This window comes from Haliaeetus albicilla, chromosome 13 (assembly GCF_947461875.1).
Source record: "Haliaeetus albicilla chromosome 13, bHalAlb1.1, whole genome shotgun sequence".
Classification (NCBI taxonomy): Eukaryota; Metazoa; Chordata; class Aves; order Accipitriformes; family Accipitridae; genus Haliaeetus; species Haliaeetus albicilla.
Window position 1 is genome coordinate 17970328 of NC_091495.1, and position 25030 is coordinate 17995357.

General features: G+C 37.9%; 2 protein-coding genes across 3 annotated transcripts in view; one reads left to right on the forward strand and one right to left on the reverse strand.

Annotated features, from left to right (window-relative positions):
- Nucleotides 1–10146, forward strand: part of RHOQ (ras homolog family member Q) — a 25007-nt gene extending 14861 nt beyond the window's left edge. Inside the window, exons 3-5 of the mRNA XM_069800312.1 lie at nt 1299–1463; nt 2207–2302; nt 3050–10146. Of these exons, the coding sequence (XP_069656413.1) occupies nt 1299–1463; nt 2207–2302; nt 3050–3205 (417 nt within the window). The 3' untranslated portion in view covers nt 3206–10146. The remainder of the gene's footprint in view (nt 1–1298; nt 1464–2206; nt 2303–3049) is intronic.
- The window catches only part of PIGF (phosphatidylinositol glycan anchor biosynthesis class F), a 22162-nt gene continuing 518 nt past the window's right edge, over nt 3387–25030 (reverse strand). For both annotated transcript variants that reach the window (XM_069800310.1, XM_069800311.1), the window contains exons 2-6: nt 24743–24992; nt 23056–23147; nt 22317–22433; nt 14773–14881; nt 3387–3762 (exon numbers count right to left, since the gene is read on the reverse strand). In XM_069800310.1, the coding sequence (XP_069656411.1) occupies nt 3649–3762; nt 14773–14881; nt 22317–22433; nt 23056–23147; nt 24743–24970 (660 nt within the window). In that variant the 5' untranslated portion in view covers nt 24971–24992 and the 3' untranslated portion in view covers nt 3387–3648. The remainder of the gene's footprint in view (nt 3763–14772; nt 14882–22316; nt 22434–23055; nt 23148–24742; nt 24993–25030) is intronic.

The following is a 25030-nucleotide window of genomic DNA, read 5'->3' on the forward strand; positions in this document are numbered from 1 at the left end:
GGAAGTTCTCACACGTTTTCTGAAATTCTAGTGACACTATATTTAAAACTTAACAATCAATGAAGGGCTTTTTTGAGGGTGCAACTATAGGTTAATAATCTGGTAATGTGACTGTTGCCAAGGAGATGAAAATTTAATTTTCTGGCTTGTCTGAAACGTGGAGTTGAATTACATTTCTGTCTCTACATTTAATGAACAAATCATTCCAATATTTGTGAGATTTAATTAAGATGGGGAGCTTACATGGGGAAGAGGGAGGCTGCTGCAGCAGCCATAATAAACTGGTGTTTATTGTGGAAGTATAAACCCGGCATTCTTCACTGTCTCTGCAATGCCAGGGCTCAGTCTTAGTTATCTATGTTAAAAAAGAAAAAAAAAAAGTAATGTAGGAATGATAAGGCATTGTTTCACTGCCATAGACCAAAGGAAGCCTTGCAGAGAGAAGCTGGGGCATGTTGCCTCCTGCTCTTAGCTAAAAAATAGGGCAAAATCCACTTTCTCTCTTGCTAGAGAGAGCTCTGTTTTACAATAGGGACAATGCTCCTAGGTACCTCTGTTGCCACAGTATTGTATGCCCTGGCTATGGCTCTAAATGACCCAAATAAGAATCTTTTCACACTAACTTTCCCCCAAAAAGGGCATTAATGTTCCCCTGATAGTGTTCTTGATCCTTAATTTCTGTTCCTTCCCACTCTTTGCTGGGCTTGCTTACAGAAAGCAGAGTCTGGACAGAAGAGGTCCCTTCTGATCCTTACTTTGTCTGATCACTAGCAACAGGACAGTAAGGTTTCTAAGAGACAGAAAGAAAATTCTAAGGAGAGCTTTAAATATCACCTCTACGTACAATCCAAAAGAGAACATTTAAGTGCATTAAATAGCCTTAATCTAGCCTAGCTTTGTATCACCTGTATAACCTATAGCAGCCACATCTGCTTATTTCTTTTTGGTTAAACAAATGCTAAACTTTGATCTGCAAGTATGTTTGAACCATAAGCCTTTTTTTTTTCTTTAAGTGAAAACTTTTTAAAAGGTAGTCTTCTGTATATTCTTGTACAGAAGTAAGTTTCTATCAGCATTAACACACTTTTTGAAATATTTATGTTCACATATAGTTACCCTCATATGCAGATTTTGCTCTAACAGCCACACTAACTAACCTGGAATAGTTGTAAACATTCAAAAAGTTTGCCTCAACAAAATTCCTGAAATGCAAATACAGTTTCTGAGTGTAACTGTTAAAATTAACAAAATACAAGCAACAATTTAATATTGCAGATAACAGAATTTTTCTTTCTCAGGAAGACTATGATCGTCTGAGACCTTTATCTTATCCTATGACCGATGTCTTCCTTATCTGCTTCTCAGTGGTAAACCCTGCTTCATTTCAAAATGTGAAGGAAGAGTGGGTACCGGAGTTGAAGGAATATGCACCTAATGTTCCCTTTTTACTAGTAGGAACACAGGTATATCTGGTTCTGTTCTACTTTATTTAAACAATTCAGATCATTGTATGGTGCCTTTTCTTTGGGCTGGAAGTTCAGGCCCAACAGGACCTGAGCTGCACCTCCTCCTGGCTTTGGAAGAATGACCCTAACAAGTGGCAGAAAAACCTAGATCTCTGTTGTTCTCTAATGAGCTACCTCTATTTTGTTAAAATAGATTCACTGTAAACAGGGTGGCAAGATTGGCTACATCTCTCTGTGTGACTTTATAGAAAGTAATGGGAATAAAATTGTCTGTTCCTACCCATGTTACTGGAATTACTTGGGTCTACAACTGTTGGTCATATCCAGTACCTGCTGAAGCAAAGGAGCAAGGGGAGAAGTGAGACAATTTCCTCTTGCTTCTTGTGGGCAGTGGACTGGGCTTCAATTACAAAGTGACCCACATGTTGGTATTACGTTTGGGTTAATCTTTCTGCCACTGCTGGATATACATTCTGGTATCCCGAGATGATCACATCTAATTGAAGAGCTGAATTACAAAATAAATGTATGTTCCTTCTGGATTAAAGGTAGTAGTTCACAGCTTAAATTTCCAGGTCTTTTGGATCAGGAAGGGTCCATGATCTGAGTCATGATGTAACTCCATTCTTATACATGTAATATTCCATTAAATTATTCTGCTTTAAAAAGAGGGTATCATATAGCCTGCTGACTTTCGTTTAGAAAAAGTATTCCAACATAACTGCAATCTTTCTTGCTAGATTGATCTTCGTGATGATCCAAAAACTTTGGCAAGACTGAACGATATGAAAGAGAAGCCCGTATCTGTGGAGCAAGGACAGAAGTTAGCAAAAGAGGTAAACCGGACACTCCTAAATGAAACCAATTAGCAAAGAAGCAAAAAACCCTATTTCCAATTGACTTTTTCTTCCTTTACTACTTTGCCCATTTCTTTTACCAGTCAACGTATGAAACCTTATGACTGGTTACCAGTTAACAATATTTACTTACACTGTTGAATACAGCTAACAAGCAGACCTGTGTAATAGTACTTCCCTGTTAGTAATAGTTCTAACTTTCTGTGTAGACACTTGTAAAAACTACATAAGCATTAGTCAGAGAGAATTAAAATCATGGAACGGTTGAGGTTGGAAGAGACCTCTTCTGCTCAAGCAAAGTGTTGGGAGCATCTTCAAGAAATTATTTGAGAATGCTGTACTACCATTTTAACACACTGCGTGGATAATGCTTATCAGGACACTTATTTATAGAGTCTTATTTTTGAAACATAAATTGGTCATGTAATTCTGTAATTCTTTTTTGCTGTTCAATTATCAAAAATACCTTAGGACCCCACTGCTAATCCAAAGAGCTTGTTTAATATGCTTCCTTTATAAATGAAACAACTTAAATACATTCCAGATCTTTGGCCAAAAGACAAACCTTCTTTTCTCCCACGGGGGGATGCACATGCAGATAATTTTTCTAGATCACAGCCAAACATTGTGATGTCACTATAGAAAAAAACCAAAAATGCAGAAGTGCACAGATAGAACTGAACATCTAAAATACATTACTATTGAATTAACTTATTTTCTTGACAGATAGGGGCCTACTGCTATGTGGAGTGTTCAGCTTTAACACAGAAAGGACTGAAGACCGTTTTTGATGAAGCTATTATAGCGATCCTAACTCCAAAGAAACACACAGTGAAGAAGAGAATAGGCTCAAGATGCATAAACTGCTGTTTGATCACGTGAGATATATTTGGCAATGGCCAGACTTACTGTGAAATTCTGCTGAATTTAAATACAATGCATTAAGTACACAGCAAAGTTCTTACAGGTCTGAAAGCTAAAACTACATTTCTGCCTTCTACAACCAGTGAAATCCAGAGGAATAAAATCAAACTCAATGAACTTGTAATAAGAAGCCACCACATCTGTTAGAAATATTTTATTCAGACTGGAAGGTACAATCTCTCAGGGTTACATAGTCTAGAGGAAGCAAAAACTGCACCATGCTGAAACAGCATCTGTGTGATTTTATTGAGTGGAGATGCTTGGTCTGAAATACTCTAAATGAATTTGGATAGTCTTCTGCTTTGACTATACATATCTCTCTCTCTCTTAAAAAAAACAACTTTTGCACAGTCTGTATGGAATCTGCACAAAGAAATACCTTGTCTCTCTCTTAGCTCCAGTTATCTGCTTTTGTATGTAAGCTGCTTCCGGTTCCAGTGTATCCACAAAGGTGCAATAATCAGACCAGCCATATATCCAAAGGTAGCTCCGAGGGAACAGGAAATGGGCCATACCTGAGGGGAGAACACAAGGTAAAAGCAGGCAATGAGGAAAATGTTTGTGGTTTTTTGTACTTCGTGAGCACAAATTCTCAGTGTAATCTAGGTACTAAAAGACAGTACAGTCTTATTCTACTTTAAAGCTTGACGTGCTTTCCTAAAAATGCCAAAAGTGTAAACAATCATCTTCATGAACACTAAATGCTGTTGTACAGGTTTTAATTAATATGCATTAAAATGTAACCAGGCTTCTGGCTATTGCAGACTTTAGTTCGATATTCCCAAAACTGTGCGAAAAAACTTACAAGTATTTATATTCCCTGAAGTGTTCAGCTAATCTAACTTCCTGTTCTGCTGCACACGTTTGGAAATCTACAGATTTCTTGGCAATTTCTCCTTCCAATCTCCCATGGTGTTCTGAAACTTTCAGAGGTGTGTATAAATGAATATCCCAATAAGGCCAGAGACTGAGGTGGATAGAGGGTTTTTCTTTCATTTTTTGTCTTGAAAAGTAGGCAAACAGATGAATTTCCCTCCGGCTAGCAGTAGGGAAGGAACACAAATTTGGAAACTGACTGAACATCTTGCACCCAGTTCAGCAAACATAGTAAGCCAAGTTATGCTAAAGAGAGCTTATAATTAAAGCTTTATGTCCTAGTATAAGAACAGGGAACTGACTCAATACAGCTGACTCACTTTAACAAACCGCCTAGTACTGAGGCAAAGTAGTAATGGGATTCTCCCCCTGCCCCCTTTTATTTTTAAAATTGGTATTAATTTGCAGGGAGGATTGGCCAAAACAAAACTTAACCAGTCTGGCCTCAGATGTAGCTTATATTACCAGTCAACTGTGTACTGCATTTGATGAAAGTCTCAACTAAGTTAGTGATTAAAAATATTTATTGTAGAATAAACTGAATTCCCATCCCTCTTCAAAATTCTCCTTTGCATATTTTTTTTGCAAGGACAATTTTGCACTTCCTGCTGTACAGTGCACGTTCCTGAAGCAAGTACAGACTGCACTCTCCTATTTTTTTAAGTTTTAAATTAAGGGGGATATTTCCACCTTCTGTCGTACTTGAGACTGAGAAATGCACTAGACATTAAAGAAAATATCCGCATCTCTGTGTCCAGCCTTCTTTTCTACTTCATTTTGACTTGCAATTCATGAATATTGAATGAACTTACTCTTAATGGTACTGGTTCCTCCTAGCTCTGATTCTTCTCTTTACTTCATTATCACTTGGAAAAACATATTTATTCACATCCTTTGATCATGAGAATTTTAACTAGGAATAAGAGTAACGTATTTTGTCCTCTGCTGTTTCATCTTCACAGTCTCCTCAGTTGTTTCATCTTCACATTCCTTAGCATTTGCAGTTTTATATATTATTTGGAGGTCTTAAGGAGTGTAGCAAAGATGACTATAAACAAGGTGCCTTAGGTACTCTTTATTGACCTTGTTTCATTCTTCCATTTCTGGACATTCTGTCTCTGCTACTTGTTTTTGTTGCTGAATATTTTGGCTGTTGCCTCTCAAACCAAAGACTTGCTTGTTTTCATTCATTTAACAGTGGTATTGTAGATCTTCTACAAAAAGCCTTGAGAACCTTTGGCATGGTAAGACACTATGTGTATTTAAAACTCACATGAGTTTGTGGCCTTGGCTAAACCTACACTTCAGGTGGATCTTTTCAACTTTTAGATGAAATGTAATTAAGTTATTTCTAGCATTTTGCATATTACACGTCTAAAGGACAAAACAAAAAAGTCCCTGCAACCCCAGCTGCTTATTCAGTAATGTTCAGTTGGAACAGGAGCCGTACTTTCTTATCCACTGGTGAAGTCAAATACCACTCTAATAGCTATAAAACTATGGACAGAGGGTTCATAACTCAGTGGTCTTTTTATATCAAATTCTCTGAGTGATCAATGATCCTTCATTAAATTTTACCTACATTAGGTGAATCTGTAGTTGCCTATTTGCTTTTCAGAAGCATAGGTAGATGTTGGACTCTGAATTTTTCATGTTCCCTTAACTAGAGAGTCAATATCCCTGATGACCCATTGACCCTGTACCTTTTGGTATTTTGTGTATAGTGGGTGACTGCTGGTATGATTAAAAGGATCTCTGATGATTGTTGTAGCTTCTTTTACCAGACTGAACTGCAACTTGGAACATGGTTTTTCAACAGTTATGTAACTTTCAATATTAATTATGCCTCTGTCTGTCTTCCAAAGCATTCAATTTTTGCTTTGCTTTTTAAAAAAAGTGTTACCTTACAGAAGTTTCAGGCTGTCTCTCACTTAACACATGAGCCTCTGACCTCTGAAATCCAACCCTCACCAATGGCAGTTGGCAAAGATACGGGGCAAAGCAAAGAAACCATAAAACACTTCATCTCACTGTCTATGAATGAGACAGAAAAGAAACACCACCTCATCCCTTCTAGTGGCATAGAACAGAAAGGTACTAGGCCAGGTACTCATCATGCTGGTCAGATGGCCCAAAGTAGTTCTGAAGGCAGTTTGATTGGCCTTTTGAAAACTCCCTAAGCACAGGAATTAAAAGCCTGGACTTAAGAGCGTTGCTGTCCTTATGCTATTTTCTCTAACCCTCAAGGCAGGGCAAAAAAGATCCTAACAAACAGGTAATGATACTAGTTCTGCACCTTTTATTTTTGACTGCTGGCCTTTGGGCTACATATAGCCAGATGCACCACCGATGGGTGTATCTAAAGCAGCAAGTTATCAAAGATAGATAAGATGTGGCTCTTAAGCACATCAGCTGCACTAATGTAATAGCCCTTGCAATAGCCCTTTTGTCTATCTATGAAAGTGGGTTGCTTTATTTTGCATTAACTACTGGCCTCGTTTTTCTGAGGCCTGATCACTTTCCACTGGACCTTTTTAAATGAATTTGACTTGCTTGATCAGTCTGCTTTACCCTGTCTTTCATATTATCTCTTAAACTTGGTTTAGCTTCCCTGACTTGGTATGAACTGCCTCTAAGTGATAAAAATCTAAGCAGTTAATATCCATCTGCCTGTTCTAAGCGATTCCATTCTGCTTGTATTACAAGTATGCAACTTGTAATACACCACTCACCCCCTGAGAACTATTCAGCTCAGTTTCTCCTACTTTATGCTCCCTTCTGCCGTGAGGAAGCTGACATATCCTATCCCAGTATTGATGTCACGTCTAGGCTGGGTCAGCAGCAGGGGAATAAGATGTTAGGCAACATTGCCTAACTGCACTTCTTCTAAGGGGGAAGAAGATTATCTGGAGAGAAAAGTGTGGGGAGTGCAAGACACAGGACAGAGCATTCTTCAGGAAACTGTCATGAAATGCTTTGTCTGTCTCAGCAGCTGGGAAGCATCAGCTACCATCCTCATAGCCTAGTACAAGAAGAGTCAGTTTACGTATCAAATGCAAGCAGAAAAAGGCAATTTTAACAACCTGTATATGATTACTAGAAATCTGAACAGCAGCTTGGCAAAAACAAATCTCCACCTACATGCTTAACAAGCAAAAAAATTGCATTTTAAGGGACAGAGCATGAGCCAGTGGTTAATGCAAAACAGTCCTGACTTCTACTATTTGTTTAAATTTTCTTTTTGCCTTTTCATCTGGCAGCAGTGATAGGACTTAGCTGGCTAAATAGACACTGCAGAACTGCCAGGTTTCTAGTATATGTTAGAATTCATTTTAAGAATAAGGACTCAAAATAGGAATTGCCAACCTTTCAGGACACAAATGAGCTACTTTCCTGAGTGCTTTTTAGAAGACCTATAAGCTAATGTGAGAATGCTTAGCATATTGCATGGAAAGCAGAGCATGTTGCAGGAGCCCAGCAAGGTACCTAGCTCTGCTCTACTATGCATGTAGCTAGTTAAACCACAATTCTGACTGCGTGACAGTTTTGTCATCTGTTACAAGTCTGTAACTTGCATCCTGTGTAATAGGAATTACATAGACATTGATAAGGACATACGCCAGATTCTTAAAGGCCAGAGCAGCAACACCCTAGTAAAGTTTTTAAAGATACTATAAAGTAAGCAGCTGACTGCTGGAACTTTTAATTATACAAATGCAAATACAGTGGGGCAATCTACGGTACTTTTTGTTTGTTTGTTTTCTTTAGATGAGTGCTTTCCTCATATTCTTAAACTCAGTTTTTTTGTATGCTTACTATTTCAAACGATCCATTTCTGACTGTCAATTAGAAAGCTATGTATTAATTTGTTTCATTTTAAAACTGAATAAATGAGCACAATTACTTTCCCTTCCTGTTTCTAACATGCCTTAAATTCCTGATTGTTTAGTCTGTACTGTCTTAAAAATTTCAGTACAAGCCTTTAATCTATTTTGGTTGCATGCACGTGTTAACTAAAAGTGTCTTATCACACTACAGAATGTGTGTGTTGACAAGCACATGCTGAGGAGAAGAAAGTGTGAGTTTTTTTTCAGGCTGGCATTTGTAACCAGAAGTTGTTTTTGTGGATTTGTGTTCTAAAGTTACAGCAAGCATAACTGCCTTTGATCTCACTATTAAGGTTTACATTAAGAAAACATATCATTAAATAAACAATGATAACCACACTGAAGTGGAACAAACTTATACCTCAGTTTAAAAAAACTTAAACCACTGGGTATTATATCCCCTTTACTCACATAAAGCAACTTCTTTTACAACAAAACTTTCACAATAGGTAGTAGATCGAAAAGGAAATACAAGAAGGGAACTCTCTGACCTGTGTTAAGAATAACAAAGTACTATGAAAGTTTATAGTCCTATTTCAGCTTACTCAAGTAACCACCAAGAACTGTATCCAAGATTCTCCAGATTATTTTTCAGGTTACAAATATCTGAGAGGTACCTAGGTTAATATTTACAGTCATATTGGCTAAATTACATGACAAGTCAATCAACTCATTTGAGTTACATCAGCACTACCTATTATGTTTGTGGTATCTAGTATAAAGTGGGAATACATCAATTTCACTTTTACCTAATGATATGAAAACACTGTAGGCAGAATATTGTTTCAAAGTCACTTTTTATGGTTAATAACAGGTACTAGGGATCACAACTATGCTACAAAAAAACCAGATGGATGGATGGGCATGCACCCAGTAAACCCAGGAACATGTTTTAAAAAGTCTGTTATCAAAATATGCAGTAAATACAGAAACTTCACAATTTCCAAAATTCAGTTGTTGTCAATGATGAATGGAGTGTCTGGCATACTAGTTCCACCACATATAAAGCCTGCTGATAAGGTTCTGGTCTTTAATTATAGCATCTTGTTCTGCAACTAAATTACCTCTGCTGAGCAGAGAAAGGATGTGTCACAATGTGTCTAGTAACACCTAAACGATCCCCTTGTGTTACAGTGGTGTTGTGCTTTAAGGTGCCATTTCTCATATGACACATGAAGCCAGGATCACACATGGTTATTAAAAGTACACCACCAACTTGAAACAGGCAATCTGAAAAAATTGAGCAACTATAACAAAGGAAGTTATTTTCTATTTCTTTGCTAGAACTGTCCTAACGAACCGTAATGCTTAGATATCCACTGTGCATCAGAGGGCTAGAGGTGAATGTACAACTCTCTAAATCTTTTGAATGTTGTCTAGAATAGCCTTATTTAAATGATCATAATTAAGTGTTGCAAACCTTTTTTAAAATTGTTTAAGAATTAGATAGCAATCTCAAAACATTGGCAAAATTATTCTACCAGTCTGACACTTGTAATAAACTGAAACTTGTCTTGCAGAGTAAGTCTTAAAAAGTTTGGGGGGTGTTTTTGTGGTTGGTTTGTTTTTGTGGTTTTTTTTCCTTTAAGTACAGAAGTGTAACTACTGTAGGGACTAACTTGCATTCCTGTAAGGCAGCTATCTTTACCTTTGTCTGAGATAGGCTTAATTCTGCAGACCTAGAGCCAGGAACAACCATAGAGTAGGCCTCCCTGACCAACTGTTTTGCATAGTTACAAAATAATTTTTTCTGAAAACTAGCAGGGGGGCAATAGGCATGGCCAACTTATGTTTAAAAGTTACTTTAAGAACAACAACAGAATAATGAAGAACAATGAATCATCAGGATACCAACATGACTTTCAGCAATATATTTTATACTTCCAACAGAAATGCTTTATATATTTTTCATTTCCATTCTGAAAAATTATTCAGATAATTAATGGCATTTTATTTCCAAAACAATATTCTGTTCCTATTAAGTAATACTTACTTAGTGCAAAAGTTGTTGTATGCTAAAAAAATGCATTTTGCATTATTATTTTTAAATGTAGACAGGCCCACTAATCTGAATATCCCCTGTATGCAGTATTTTTCAAACAAACATGGAAAATAAAGTGAAGATTTTCTGAGGAATCTGTATTTATCTCGGTTTTGTTGCATGTCACAAGAGGTATGTGTAAAGAACCAATGTTTTCTTTGGTTTATGAATAACTCAGGATGAAGTAGCATTTTGGTTTTAGCCATTAGCACACGAATTGGAACTCCTGATGATTAATTTCATACCAAGTTTACTCCACAGAAGTCTGAAGTACTTCGAAATAAAACCAAATTCTAGTGAAAGATAGACAAAACATTGACATCTGACTTTCTGATCAGGTAAGATATAGGTAATGGTACTACAAACCTCTCAGCTTCTACTAATATATTTCAACCATGATGGGATGACTACCATATAATTTTTCAGTTCTTCTATTCAGATTGCAGGAAAAGATGCTAGTCCCAATACAGACAGCTAAGGATGGGGAAATAGATTAACAAAAAATGAACCTAACGTTGCCCTCAATTGCTTTTTCTTTTAAGGCCACAAAGCAGCAACAAAGTGACATTAGAAGAACTGCCATATTTATCAGTGTGGCAATTCAGACAACGGGTGCCTTGCAGAAAAATGCAGGCAGCTTTTTTCAATGCTCTGTTGGAAGTCCAGCATCCTCAGTACTCTCTCTTTCCTTCAATCTCTTGTTTGCTTCAGGTGAGTGACTACAGGCCATTTTCATTTGAAGCCATTTCTGTGAACAAAACTGACTTCACAGAAGTGGCTTTACATACTCCACTCTCTGAACTGGACTACAGTCAATTTAAAAGTAGACAGTAGACACTCAGAAACTGTCTGCACTTTAAAGTATAGGCACTAGATTTGATAAAGTGCTAAATCCTGATCAAGTGGAAAAACGTACCAATTCAAGACACAGTGCTTAACTTTTTGTGTAAACCTCAGGTTATAGTAGATTGTTCTAACAGAGCTAAATCAATAGCAATAGCATTTTTCATTCCAAACTCATAGTGCATTTCTGCATCTGCTGGATGTCGGATGTTTTTGCCAACTTTTGACATAAACCACAACACAGGGCTATAGCACAAGGCAGCAGCAGTAATCCTTTGGTTTGCTTTATCACATATTTCTCAACTGTTGTTGACCCATCCAATTCTTGTAATATCAATTTCACCTTGTCTACAACACTCCTTAAATAATGAATTGTCTGAAGCTAAAGGTACAAATGCAGCTGTGTTTTCCATAACATGTTGTTAAACCACAAACACTAACCATAACCAATAGAAACAACGGAACCAGATTTTGCAACAAGCAGGCTTAAAGGCCTTAACACTGCTCTCTAAAATGCTAATACCACTTTAGTCTTGCCCATATAACAAGATTTAAACCACATTTTCTGTTCTAGAGCAGAGCCATTTCCACTACAGATTTAAAAACCAAACAAATTTGTTTACAACAAAAAGTCTAAAATACAAAAAGGAAAACAATCACTAATGAAACCTGTTCTTATCTCAAAAGCTGGCCTTGAGTCCAAAGACTAAGCTATTCTGTTTAAGTCCCTTTTTGGATCTGAGAAGGGTAAGTCCAAAACTGTAATCCTCAAGCTCTCTGCTTCTAGGCTAATACAAGAAACAGCTGATTTCAAAAGCATGACCGCTTAATACTTTATTCATACAGATGCCTAGAAGTAATTTGGTTTTGACTGGGCTCTGATTACTTTTAAGCCTACATTAAGATCTACATGATTTTTTTTCAGACCTTGCTTGGGACTTAATCTGTAGGTGTTCCTGTAAGCATACCAGTTGGGTTACGTTCTATACAAAACACTGACAGTCCATGTCTTTTGGGGAGATTTTTTTGTTTGTTTTAAATAAAGAACCTCTTCCTGCAACTGCATTATGTACAGGTATTTTTATGTTCAGTAAGTCAGTGGTTAGATCAGTCACTCAGGAGATAAACAATCTGCACTGAAGATACTCTTCTCTCTTTCATTGCTACAGTGAAAGAATCTACTATGAATTTCTGTAATCACCTGACATCAGGTAGCAAAAGGAATACTCTTGTGAAAAGGGGTTTTGTTGCTAGTGCCCAGTGAACTTCTGAAGAATAGAAATGTCTCTTGGCTCTGAATATTTCTGAGACAGCAATGCAGAACTACTACACACAACTCAATACCTGTGTTGTTGAATCCATACTACTTAGTGGGGATAGAAAGACAAAAGACTCACATCAACTGTTGAATGAAGTTCAGTGTTTCCAGAGAACCCGATTCATATATATCTCAGTATGGCTGAACTGGGAAACAGTGTTTCCTGGGCAACTATTGAAAATGCCTGGCCAAGACACCTTCCCCCCGCCCCCCCTTCTTCTGTGCCTTGGTGACCAATATTTAAGAGATCACCTTCACAAAATATTAAATTATCAATAGGTGATTGAAAACTTCGAGAGCTGTGAATAGGATCTCTAACAAGCTACTCTGAAGAGGTTAATTTCTGTCTTGAAGATTTGTTACCATTTTGGTGCTTCACTGTTGCTTTGCTGAGATAATTGACTTTAAAAACTACATTACATTTTAACAATAACTTCTTTCATTTCCCTTTATACAGCAGATCTTAAAAAATTAGCACTTAAAACTGCAGTTTTCAAAGACCATTGAAGTGGCAGCCTGCAGGACTGATAAGCAAACTTCTTGAATTGCTCACATGATGATTAATGATCAAGCAGTTCAGACCCAAAATGGAAAGCAAGATTTCTCCCCCCCACACACACTATTTTAAACCCTACAAAGTAAAAGGTGGAGAAATGGTGATGGGGAAGTGAGGGGAACTTAAGGGAAAGAAAATAGCAGCAAATGCTCTGGATCTAGGTACAGGAAAACTGCTTTGATGCAGGACTTGATAGAAACTCCCCTGCCAACTTGGGTATCAGGAGTATATCAGATATGCAGGTGGAGACAGCGAAGGAAAAGGGAAATGCACACATACAGTTTCTGCTGCTGCCTGAATTCTCTGGGGAGCATTCATGCCCAGAAACAGCTAGTGACAAGTTACGGCATCTGAGGTTTCTGCAGATGCTTTGCTGTTCTGAAGAGTCAGATAATATCTTTTTAAGATGTCTAAGTATACATTATAGAGCTTAACTTCTGTCAGTCATGTGTGGCTTTTATTGACTTGGAAGAGTTTTCAAACAGAAAGAGCTGCCAGACCATCACCAAACTTGTGTCTCCTACTATGGGAGGAGGGGGGAATGGACAAATAAAGTAAAAAATTAACTGTACTTAAAGTATCTGTCTTAATCTATCAGTGTCTTTGTTTTGTTAATCAGAGCCTACTGACTTATGATTAAGTTTTCCTTCTATCATTGGTGCATAAAAGGTGAACTTTTTATACACAGCATATTAGCAAAGTCTGAGATTTTGGGAATAAAATAAAACCTGCCAGATGTGACATACCATTTTAAAATTCCAGCTGAGCAAGAAAAAAGTGCATGCCTCTCATTGGAACAGGAAAGCGAGTAAGACTTTGCAAAAAGACATGAGATTGTACTTCAGTGAAACCCTTGATTTTTGGGTTACATTCATGTCCATCAACAGTTAACTAGTCCCAACACATACTTATGTCAGGCTGATTATGAAACATCTTGCAAGAGTAAAACCAAGTGTTTTTAGGGAAGAAAACATGATTTTTTTCACTTAAAAGTATTGACCTACTCCTCTATTATTTTTTAAATAGAAATTTTAATATCTCATTACACTGTTGTAAAGAAAGGCTGGTGGCATAAAAGCAGTCTATTAGCTACTTACAGAAGACAATTTTCCATTGCAGCTGTAAGCCACAACATCTCTACAATATCAGAGAAAACTGTGTTGCCTGTTATACTATTTTCTGAAAGAAACCTTTGAAGCCACCCGCTTAAGAACAGGCCTGGTAGATACTACTCAGCTGAGAGCTTATGAGTTCAGTAACCTGAGGAAAGAAAATATCCACTGAGGACATTTAGGAAAAAGTGTCTCATCATTTTGTGGCAATTGCAGACTTCAGTTATGTTAAATGGAATCACTTCTCCATGCCAACAAAAATATTAAGAAAACGGCATGGACATTTGAATTTATAAAGACAGAATCTGCGATGCTAGCTTCACATTTTTTATTATGCAACTACAAAGCTAATGCTTGCCTGCCTTTGAAATCAGAAGGTAAGTTTTTAGTACAGTGTGTTGGCCACACCATTTCCACAAATCAATCCAAATCCATTTAAAATGCATTCTGTGTAGTGCTTTTATGGAAGATAGAGGGGAACTAAAACACTAGGAAAGCATCTTTCCTTTCCTACCCATAAACAAAAGCTACCAGACTGAAGGCAGACAAACTTAGAGCCATCTTCATCATTTCACATTTCTCCTCCTGCTTGTCTAGCTTCTTCTTATCAAAATACTTACAGTTCTATTTCATGATAAAATTTGCATGCAACAGACACTCATAAATCTGTAACAAAGAACCTATCAAAAATGGAGGTAAAAATTTTGCATTTTACATCCTTGCACTGTAAGCACAGACACTTCCAGTGACTTCTTAAATGTCTGGCATAACCCTGTAGGAACAGCTTATGAGTAAGTCCAATATACCTGTACAGTTTCAGAGCAATTTTGTGTGGCATGCATATCCAGAAAATTAATATTTTTATATTTATAATAAAGGTGTACATACTAACCTGCCAAGGCCGATCCCAATCAAGAGGAATAGGAAATGCTCCAAACCAAGCTCCAAGTATACTGCACATGGTAGTAATCTGTAGATTGCTTTCCCAGATGGACATAGCTCTGCAAAAACAGTGTTACAAGATTTCAAGAGCAGAAATTATCATGTCAGAATGTTAGATCTGATTTCTCCCAAGATTTTTGAGACTACAAACAGATACAAAAATCCATATATTTGATAAATAGTATGCAGGTTTCTCCTAAAAGATACAAACTACATAAAATGTAAGTTGCATATTTTAGCTATAATCACAATCCTTCTATACCACACATTCAGGAGATTTTTTCCCCCTTGAGATGTTTACTGCAAAAGCTAATTTATTTTACCTGGAAATACTCCTATTGAGCTTGAAACACTGACCGAGCAAATGAAAATATCACAATGATATTGTGTGCACTGCAGGGAGAAGCAGACATGAAAGGGTAGCTTGCGATTGTACAGAAAAGCACAAGCACAGTCATGAAGTACTCTATGATATAGACATGTTATTATTTGACAACTACGACAATTTGAAATTTAAAATAGAAGTCCACTGTGTGGATATTCCAAAGCAAGTTTCCATCAACTGAAAAGAAACACTGCAAATAAATGCAACCTGCATGTTGCAGCACTTCAGCAATATTGCATCCAAGTTCAAGTACACTGGCTGCCCAATAAATTTATTGCACACTAAAGAACTCTTGCATTGCCAATCATGGCACATATCATATCATAAGAGATGTTAATGACTTCAGTTCTCAGCTTATAGCCTTCTACCACTACTGACTTCAAAAGTTTTGTAACAGTTGGATTTCTATTTAATAGATAAGCACTTACTGCCTATCATCAGTCTACCAAGTGATTGCTTTTGCTTTTCTCAAGCCATGATCATTTGAGTAGAATCATAGAATCATTTAGGTTGGAAAAGACCTTCAAGATCGTCGAGTCCAACCATCATCCATGCCCACTAAACCATGTTCTGGAGTACCTCGTCTACGTGCTTTTTGAATACGTCCACGATGGTGACTCAACCACCTCCCTGGGCAGCCTGTTCAATGCCTGACAACCCTCTCAGTAAAGAAATTTTTCCTAATATCCAACCTAAACCTTCCCTGCCACAACTTGAGGCCATTTCCTCTTGTCCTATCTCCAGCCACCTGACAGAAGAGACCAGCACCCACCTCACTACAACCCCCCTTCAGGTAGTTGTAGAGAGCAATAAGGTCTCCCCTCAGCCTCCTCTTCTCCAGACTAAACAGCCCCAGCTCCCTCAGCCACTCCTTGTAAGACTTATGCTCCAGGCCCCTCACCAACGTGGTTGCTCTTCTTTGGACACACTCCAGCAACTCAATGTCTTTCCTGTAGTGAGGGGCCCAAAACTGAACACAGTACTCGAGGTGCGGCCTCACCAGTGCCGAGTAGAGGGGAATAATCACCTCCCTGCTCCTGCTGGCCACACTATTTCTGATACAGGCCAGGATGCTGTTGGCCCCCTTGGCCACCTGGGCACACTGCTGGCTCATATTCAGCCGGCTGTCAACCAGCACTCCCAGGTCTTTCTCTGCCGGGCAGCTTTCCAGCCACTCTTCCCCAAGCCTGCATGGGGTTGCTGTGACCCAAGTGCAGGACCCGGCACTTGGCCTTGTTGAACTTCATATAACTGGCCTCAGCCCATCGATCCAGCCTGTCCAGATCTCTCTGTAGAGCCTCCCTACTCTCAAGCAGATCGACCCTGCCTCTCAACTTGGTGTCATCTGCAAACTTGCTGAGGGTGCACTCAATCCCCTCATCCAGATCACTGATAAAGATATTAAACAGAACTGGCCCCAATACTGAGCCCTGGGGAACACCACTTGTGACCCGCCGCCAACTGGATTTCACCCCATTCACCACAACCCTCCAGGCTCATCCATCCAGCCAGTTTTTCACCCAGTGAAGAGTACACTTGTCCAAGCCATGAGACGCCAGCTTCTCAAGGAGTATGCCATGAGAGACAGTGTCAAAGGCCTTGCTGAAGTCAAGGAAGATAACAACCACAGCCTTTCCCTCATCCACTAGGCAGGTCACCTGGTCATACAAGGAGATCAGGTTGGTCAAGCAGGACCTGCCTCTCGTAAACCCATGCTGACTGGGCCTGATCCCCTGGTTGTCCTGGACTTGCCATGTGAGTGCTCTCAGGACAAACCATTCCATAATCTTACCCAGTACCAAGGTCAGGCTGACAGGCCTGTAGTTCCCCAGATCCTCCCTCCGACCCTTCTTGTAAATGGGCATCACATTGGCAAGCCTCCAGTCCTCTGGGACGTCCCCTGTTGACCAGGATCGCTGATAGATGATAGAGAGTGGCTTGACAAGCACCTCTGCCAGTTCCCTCAGTACTTCTGGATGGATCCCATTGGGTCCCATAGATTTGTGAGTGTCCAGATGGCGTAGGAGGTCACTAACTGTTTCCTCCTGGATTAAGGGAGGTATATTCTGCTCTTCATCCTTGCCTTCCAGCTCAGGGGGCAGAGTACCCTGAGGATAACTAGTCTCCCTATTAAAGACTGAGGCAAAGAAGGCATTAAGTACCTCAGCCTTTTCCTCATCTCTGGTGGCTATGTTCCCTTCTGTATCCATTAAAGGATCAATATTCTCCTTGGGATTATTTTTACTGTTAACATATTTGTAAAAACATTTTTTGTTGTCCCTTACAATAGCGGCCAGATTGAGTTCTAGCTGAGCTTTTGCCTTTCTAATTTTCTCTCTGTATGATCTAACAAGATCCCTGTACTCCTCCTGAGTTGCCTGAGTAGTTGGTACCAATTAAGAAACAAGAACAGCAGAAGTTCAGAACACAGCAGGGCACAGTTCTGAGATAGGAGAGCCAGGCTGAAATCCCTGCTCCAAATCAGTAAGGTAAGAGATCTGAATCCTAAGTTTGCTACATCTCAGATTATAAACGCAAACCTAGCTTTAGCTAACAGAAGAAAAAAGGTGTGCATTTCAATGGCTAGAAGACTAGATGGATAGTAAATTCTGAACTTCACATGTGCTGTTTAGGTTGCATGACATGAAAGCTTTAACCCTACACCTTGTTTGGAAGAGTCTAAAATTTCTGACTTTACTTCTGAGTACACCTAACTCATTGCTGCATTTGCTATTGACCAAATGGCTCACAAGTGTAAAGCAAAGATTTTTTCATTGTTTGCAAAATAAAGGTCATACAGATTATAGTATTTATGTGCAAGGTTGACATTTTGAGCAGAACTGTTTCTTCTACAATAACCGCATCCCTTTAACTTAAAACACTCCATTTCAATTCACAATCCTACTAGCTTGAGATTTTTTTTTAAAGGGAAAGGTCCTGATTTAACTATAAAACTGTTTAGGAGTCTGCACATAGAAAATTCTTGTAAATTATTTTCAGAAGCTGAATAACTGAGTGGAGAGCTGTTACGCAGCATGGGGAAGAGAACATTCACTACAGCCTTAAAGCAGTGAAAGAGGCAGCAGAATACACTGAGGACTGACTGAGGTACATTTATACCCCACAAGACATCTTACCTGGTAAATCTACATGCACATTGCTGCACCATATGGACATATCAGACTGAGTCCAAAAGCAAAACAACAGAATTAGCAAGGCACAGTGCCCAAGTGCAGAACAGCCATTGGTAGTTTGGCAACCATTTGGGCTGCTAATTCAACTACTCTGCAGCATGGACACTGGCTACTCAAATACAACCTGACTTGTCCTCCAACGTTATCCCGAAGGAACTATACTTTGGTTATTCTGTTTTCTTTGTGGAATGTCACCTATTGGGATTTTTGCAGGTATTCTTTAACCCACTAACCCATCACATAAAACCCGCATTTGCACGAGGCTAACAACTGCAGCAACATTTATAAACTTTGAGTTTTATAGGTTTCTTTATTTTTTAACTATGAATGAACTATAACTAAGATCATTCTGCAGGCAAAACTAGCAATACTTAAGATAATAAATGATCACTAGTGGCACAAAGGCCTTTTAAAGCCTAAAGTAATTATTTAACCCCTCTAAATAATACAATACATTAAATGCTGTTTTAAACAATGTTTGAATTAAGAGGTTAGCTAACATAAAAGAATTTACTAAAATAACTCCTGAACAGACAAGATCTGGAATTTTGGGCTGCAGCAGCACTTAGCATTTGATGGTGCCTACCTTTACAAAGGATGTTTCCAAGACTGTACGAGTTTGCAGTTCACAAACAAGTGATAACATAGGTGAAATGAAAACTGGAAGGAGCCCTAAAGTTATGTTTTTATACTAGATTTTGGCAAGCTCCAAATAAAATCTATTTCCCATCCAAATGACATCTTATAATTGCTATTATACCAGAAATTTCAACACAATTACTCAGACTAGTGATTTGAACTAAGTCTCCAAAAGGAGCAATAAAAAAATCAGCAATTGAAAGCTGATTTCTTAAAGGCTTTTATGCAGGAGGCTATTTCAGCCAACAACTACTGAAAAGCCATTTAAAGAATAGTCACCTGCTTCCATTAGTGCCGATAACCCTTTCTGTAGCTTTTATTTCCCACTGTCAGCTTACAGCAGCACATGATAGCATAAGATCAGTGTCACGACATTGGTCACAACAATAGATGTCAGAATACGGCGTCCAGAAATAGCTGGCATGGGCCTACCCCTTCCCAAATGCAGAATTAGTGAAAAGAGCCCTATTTACAGCCTAGTTAGAATTGAAGTTTTTATGATGCAGAATACACAAACTTACTTTCCTCACACATTCTAAGTGTACACAGAGTATAAATACGTGGGTAAGAACAAATTGTTCAAATTTCTTAATATAAAGTAATTAAAAAAAAAAGAAATCTATTTAGTCTATCAAATCAACATTTCCAATTCAAAAGTGTACTCAGTTTGAAAACGTGGAGTATGTGCAATTTTCTAAGCTGCAACTGTTTTTCATGCAATTGTTTCATGTATATAAAAAAACCCACCCCAACCAAATAACACCTCCCCTCCACCCCACCAACAACCCAAACTTTATAATATAAACATTACACCTGCAGTGTCACAGGTTACATGTTGTCATGAGACGGCACATATAATCCACCTCCTAGAGGCATGGGCACTTAATGACTGATCTTGTAGTAACCTTATTAGAAGTGATTTTAATAGCAGTGACTGCACTTCCAAGTGCTGCAAGTAGAAACAGAGAAAGCTAAGCATCTCTGCAGAAAAAATAAGCTCTTTGCAAGTTTATACCCAAAATATTTAAGTCAGACTGACTCAGTTGTACCATAGCTATTATGATGCAATAGATTACATGCAAGATACATGAATGTAACTTTATGAATGGTCCTATGAAAAGACATTACATACATCAGTATTTTCATACTAGATCACCTAAAACACAGCAGAGAGCTATCCAGAGCAATAGCTAGGTAATTAATATCTGTTACTTATTTAGACTTAGTATGTCAAGATAAACTTTCTAGATGTCTTCTTCTGTCTTTCTGCAAAGACAATAGCACAAGCACATTTTGATCTCATAAATATTGCACAGGCAAGTAATAGTAACAAAATAAATGCTAAATTGTATTCAGATATTTTTAAAACACATTCTTTTTTCATACTGTCCTGGTTTTGGCTGGGATAGAGTTAATTTTCTTCCTAGTAGCTGGTATAGTCTTGGATTCTGTATGAGAAGAATGTTGGTAACACTGATGGTTTTAGTTGTTGCCAAGTAGTGTTTAGACTAAGTCAAGGATTTTTCAGCTTCTCCTGCCCAGCCAGCAAGAAGGCTGGAGGGACACAAGAATTTGGGAGGGGACACAGCCAGGACAGCTGACCCAAACTGGCCAAAGGGGTATTCCATACCATGTGATGTCATGCCCAGCATACAAACTGGGGGAAGCTGGCCTGGGGGGGCATCGCTGCTCAGGAACTATCTGGGCATCGGTCAGCGGGTGGTGAACAATTGCATTGTGCATCACTTGTTTTGTATATTCCAATCCTTTTTTTTTTTAATTATTATTATTATTATTGTCATTTTATTATTTTTATTATTATCATTATCAGTTTCTTCCTTTCTGTTCTATTAAACTGTTCTTATCTCAACCCACGAGTTTTACCTTTTTTCTTTTTCCCCCCAATTCTCTCCTCCATCCCACTGGGTGGGGGGGAAGTGAGTGAGCGGCTGTGTGGTGCTTAGTTGCTGGCTGGAGTTAAAACACAACACATACTAAGCTGTACACTTAATCAGACTTTCCAGCTTGCTGTTCCAGTGCAATTCAATTCGCTAAACTCTTCTTTCAAGGCAAACAGCTGTACTGATCTTACCTAACCATCCTTTTCCTCCATTCAACCAGTCCCACCTCATTCCACATGGTTAAGTTAGAGACCTTTTAATACATCATGTCTACACTCAGCTCACACCTAAACACAATACGTTCCAACTCATTCGTGAGGTCAAATGAAAAATCACAGGATTGTTTTTAAAAGAGTAGCTTGCTACAGTCCATAAAAAATTTGCTACATATTTCTTTGTAGTTTATTTTCATTCAAAGGCTAGTCTGAATAAACATCATTATTAAATAGACATTTTATTCAGATAACGTCATATGGCTCACTAATAACAAGTATGTACAAGTTGTCACAGCAAAAATGTCAAAACAAGACAGCTCTGTTTTCCTATGCAATAATTGTGCTGAAATAACATCAAGATGTAGACTAGGAAAGAACAAAATTGACAGGCAGTCAAAATCTAACCTGGCACAAAGACAGACTGTTGTCAAACATCTGTTACTTCAATTCAACTATTTCCAGTTGCAAAACCTCCAAAGATGACTAAGTGAATCAGCAATGATTTGTTTTGACTAAACAACTCCATGCTTTTATTAAAGTCTATTCAGCCCTTCCACTGAAAATAAAAAAACCAAGCATAACTGACTTGAAAAGGCTTCAAGATATTTTGCAGTAAGCTGAGAACTGAGATAAACCAAAAGTCAATACCTGAAACTACCATAAAATGTCTACTTTCATCCTCTTCTACAGAAGTTTAAACCAAAAGTAACTCTACAGGTCATCAGCATTATACAACTTTTCACTTTCTTTTGAGATGAGACTTTACTCTTATGAACTATTAAAAGGGAATGAATGCTAACATCTTATTATTAAATCTCAAGTGTGGGGGGGGCTTCTTTATGTTTCAGCGCCCCAGTCTTTCAACAATCCTGTTATTTAGTGAGTGAAAAAAGACAGAAGAGAGAGAATGCTTCTGAAAAATACATTATCCTTGACACATGCTAATGTAATGGCTGCCACTGAGGTGAAAAGGAGGTTAAAAGGCTCATTTTACTTTAAACATACTCTTGAAAAAAATTAATGCTTGAAAACTCACACTGAAAACAGCTTTCTTTGAAATTTGAAAAAGAGCATGAGTGAAGATTACATGATACATTGTTTACATCAATTCTGTCCATTTCTGTTCTGTATAAAATCAGAAACTTTAGAATAGAACTTACCCATTTTTACTAAATACCCGTATCCATGCTTGTATGTTTGGTCCCAGCATACACAAGCATTGTAAAGTAGTAAAGGTAGACAGGAGAACTGCAAACAAAAACGTCTCAGTCACTGACCTACAAAGAAGGAATATTACAGAATTAAGCGAGGTAGTTACTAATTTTCTAAGAGTTCCAAGATTTAGGAAAAAAATGCTTGGATATTTACTTCATTATTCCATTTGTGTTTCTAGTTTGATGTTGTGGAAGCAACCATGAAACCAAACTACATGATGCCATTGTTAGTAACTTAGTATCTCTTTCAGAAATCAGGCTGCTTCGTGCCCCTCCCCCCCTTTGTTTTTCTTTTTTAATCATTCCTAAAAATGAAAACACTAATATCAAAAGGATGAAAGATATGCAAGATGCATGTTTTAGAATCTTATGGGGAAAATGACTAAATGAAACTTAGAAAAATGTTTGTACCCGTTTAACATAAATACTAGTAAGTAAAAGGAGTTGTTTGTAACTGCCTTGAGCAACATTATCTCCAAATATTCAGAAATTGCAGGAGCCAGCTTCTAAAAAAACCCAAACCTCCAAATAGAAAAACCCCCAAAACAGCCACCCGTCTTCCCCCAGCCAGGAGCTTATGCTTTAACTTCCAATGTACCAGGAAATACACAAGTACTTATACCAGTATCTGCAAGGAGAACTGTCCCTTAAAATATTTAGAGAAAGATAGGGTCTTCTGACTTACTCTATGAGAGGTGCTCCATAAAGAACAATAATCGCATGAAATAGTATGCAAGACATGAAAAAGTATATACAGCATTTTAGAAATCTGGATATCTAAAAAAGAGCAATAGAATATCAGAATAATGTTTCAAAAGAGAACCTAAGTAACATACATAGTCTATACCTTATCAATAGCATTGTACTCAACCCATTTCTTTAATTTCAGCTACAGCACAGGATGATAATAGTATGGCATATTTCAAAGGTTTTCCCTATGTTTAATACTTCAAATAATTAATTAAAAATGATCACACTCCATCTAAAATTTTTTCATGCACCCTATTATAAGACAAACGTACAAAAAATGTAACTGGAAATAACAAGATAAACAGAGATGATTTTATTGGATATTTTTTACATTTCTGTTTTACATCTGAGCGTTATATCCATTCATTAAAAGGCATCTTTCACAGAAAGTGAAAAAATATTTAAAAGCAAGAAAATATGTAATATGAAAAACCCCCACTACATTTGAACTTGGCATCTTAAATTCTAAAACCATTTGAGAAATGTCCATGACTTTCTATAAATCTGCAAAACACATATAATTTTCTTTGAATTTAAACAACAGTTTCTGGGTATTCACTATGTCATACAGAAGCATAGCCACTTGATGAACAGTTCTGGTTAGGTCTGTTCTGATCAGGTCACCAATGGAAATCCTTAATTTCACTTGAACACTTTTTTTTGACATGCTAGGCTGGGATGAGATCTCACCTAGAACACAAAGCCTGCTTCATTTTTAAATCACAGATGGTTAAAATACTTGTTTTCCATAAATATTTTGTGTATGTCACATCCCCCCTCAGTCAGCAAAACTAGACAGAAGCTTTGCATACAAAGACACAGCTTTCAGGGATGTTTGCTTAATGTTTAAGAATCACCACATCAGAGCACTAAATCTTGTCTGACTCAGCAAGTTGGGAGTACAAGACTATCCACCTGACTTCAAAATGCTGTATATTCCTCCACTCCTGAACAAGTTGTGTGCTGCTCCAAATTCGCTTTGTTCAAACCTAATTTCATTGGGATTCATACCTTATTGCTCCTGTTACAAACTGTAACTACAAAAATTTCTCCCAGATTTAGATTCTTCTGTATGCATATTTCATCATTCAGGGAAATGTAGCCATTTCAATACGTTTCCATGTGATTTTTTAAAATTTACCAATTTTGTTTAAATTGTAATGAGCTAGTCTCTCTTTTATGTTTCAAAACCAAAAAACTACTTCTCTTCCTTTAAAGTTATTGGAAACTTATAACTGCACATGAGAACAGTGTTTCTTCATAATGCTGAAGGTCAGGCCTGGACTATGAAACAAATTCTGTGCCTAATCGATTTTGCCAATTTTTGCCACCACGCAACTTGCCTGAAAGATCAACCACTGGGACTACAAACAACAATATATTGACAAGAAAAAGGAAAGGCACAGAATCACTCACCTGAACAGATTATTTACAGGTAAAGAAAGTTTCACATCACAAAAATATTGGAGAACTTATTTCAAAAGGTGCTACACTCAGCTCATTCATGGAAAACAAGAATTCACCAGCAAATTGTCTTCTCTCTTTCTCATTTGATCATTTCAGTGAAAGAATTCGCTTCCCTTCCATACTGCCTGGCAGCAATTTAAGAATAAAAGTCTTACCTTGTGAGCAAAGGAACTTCTCTTAGGAGACAGATTTGGTTTAAGGACTAAGTGCAAGATTATATTAAGGGTACTAACACAAACAGAACATATACACAGCCACGCGAGGTGTGTTCCGAAAACTGTGAATCCGTCCCAGAAGGAAGCCGGAACAACCGCTGACAGAATAACTGAAAAAACACAGAGGATGTTGGCAGCCAAGAGCCTCCTTACTTCTGCTTCTTTCATTGTGTTCCTATTAACCGGCCACCTGCAAGACAGCAAGTCGCACCCCGTTACTGAAGCACT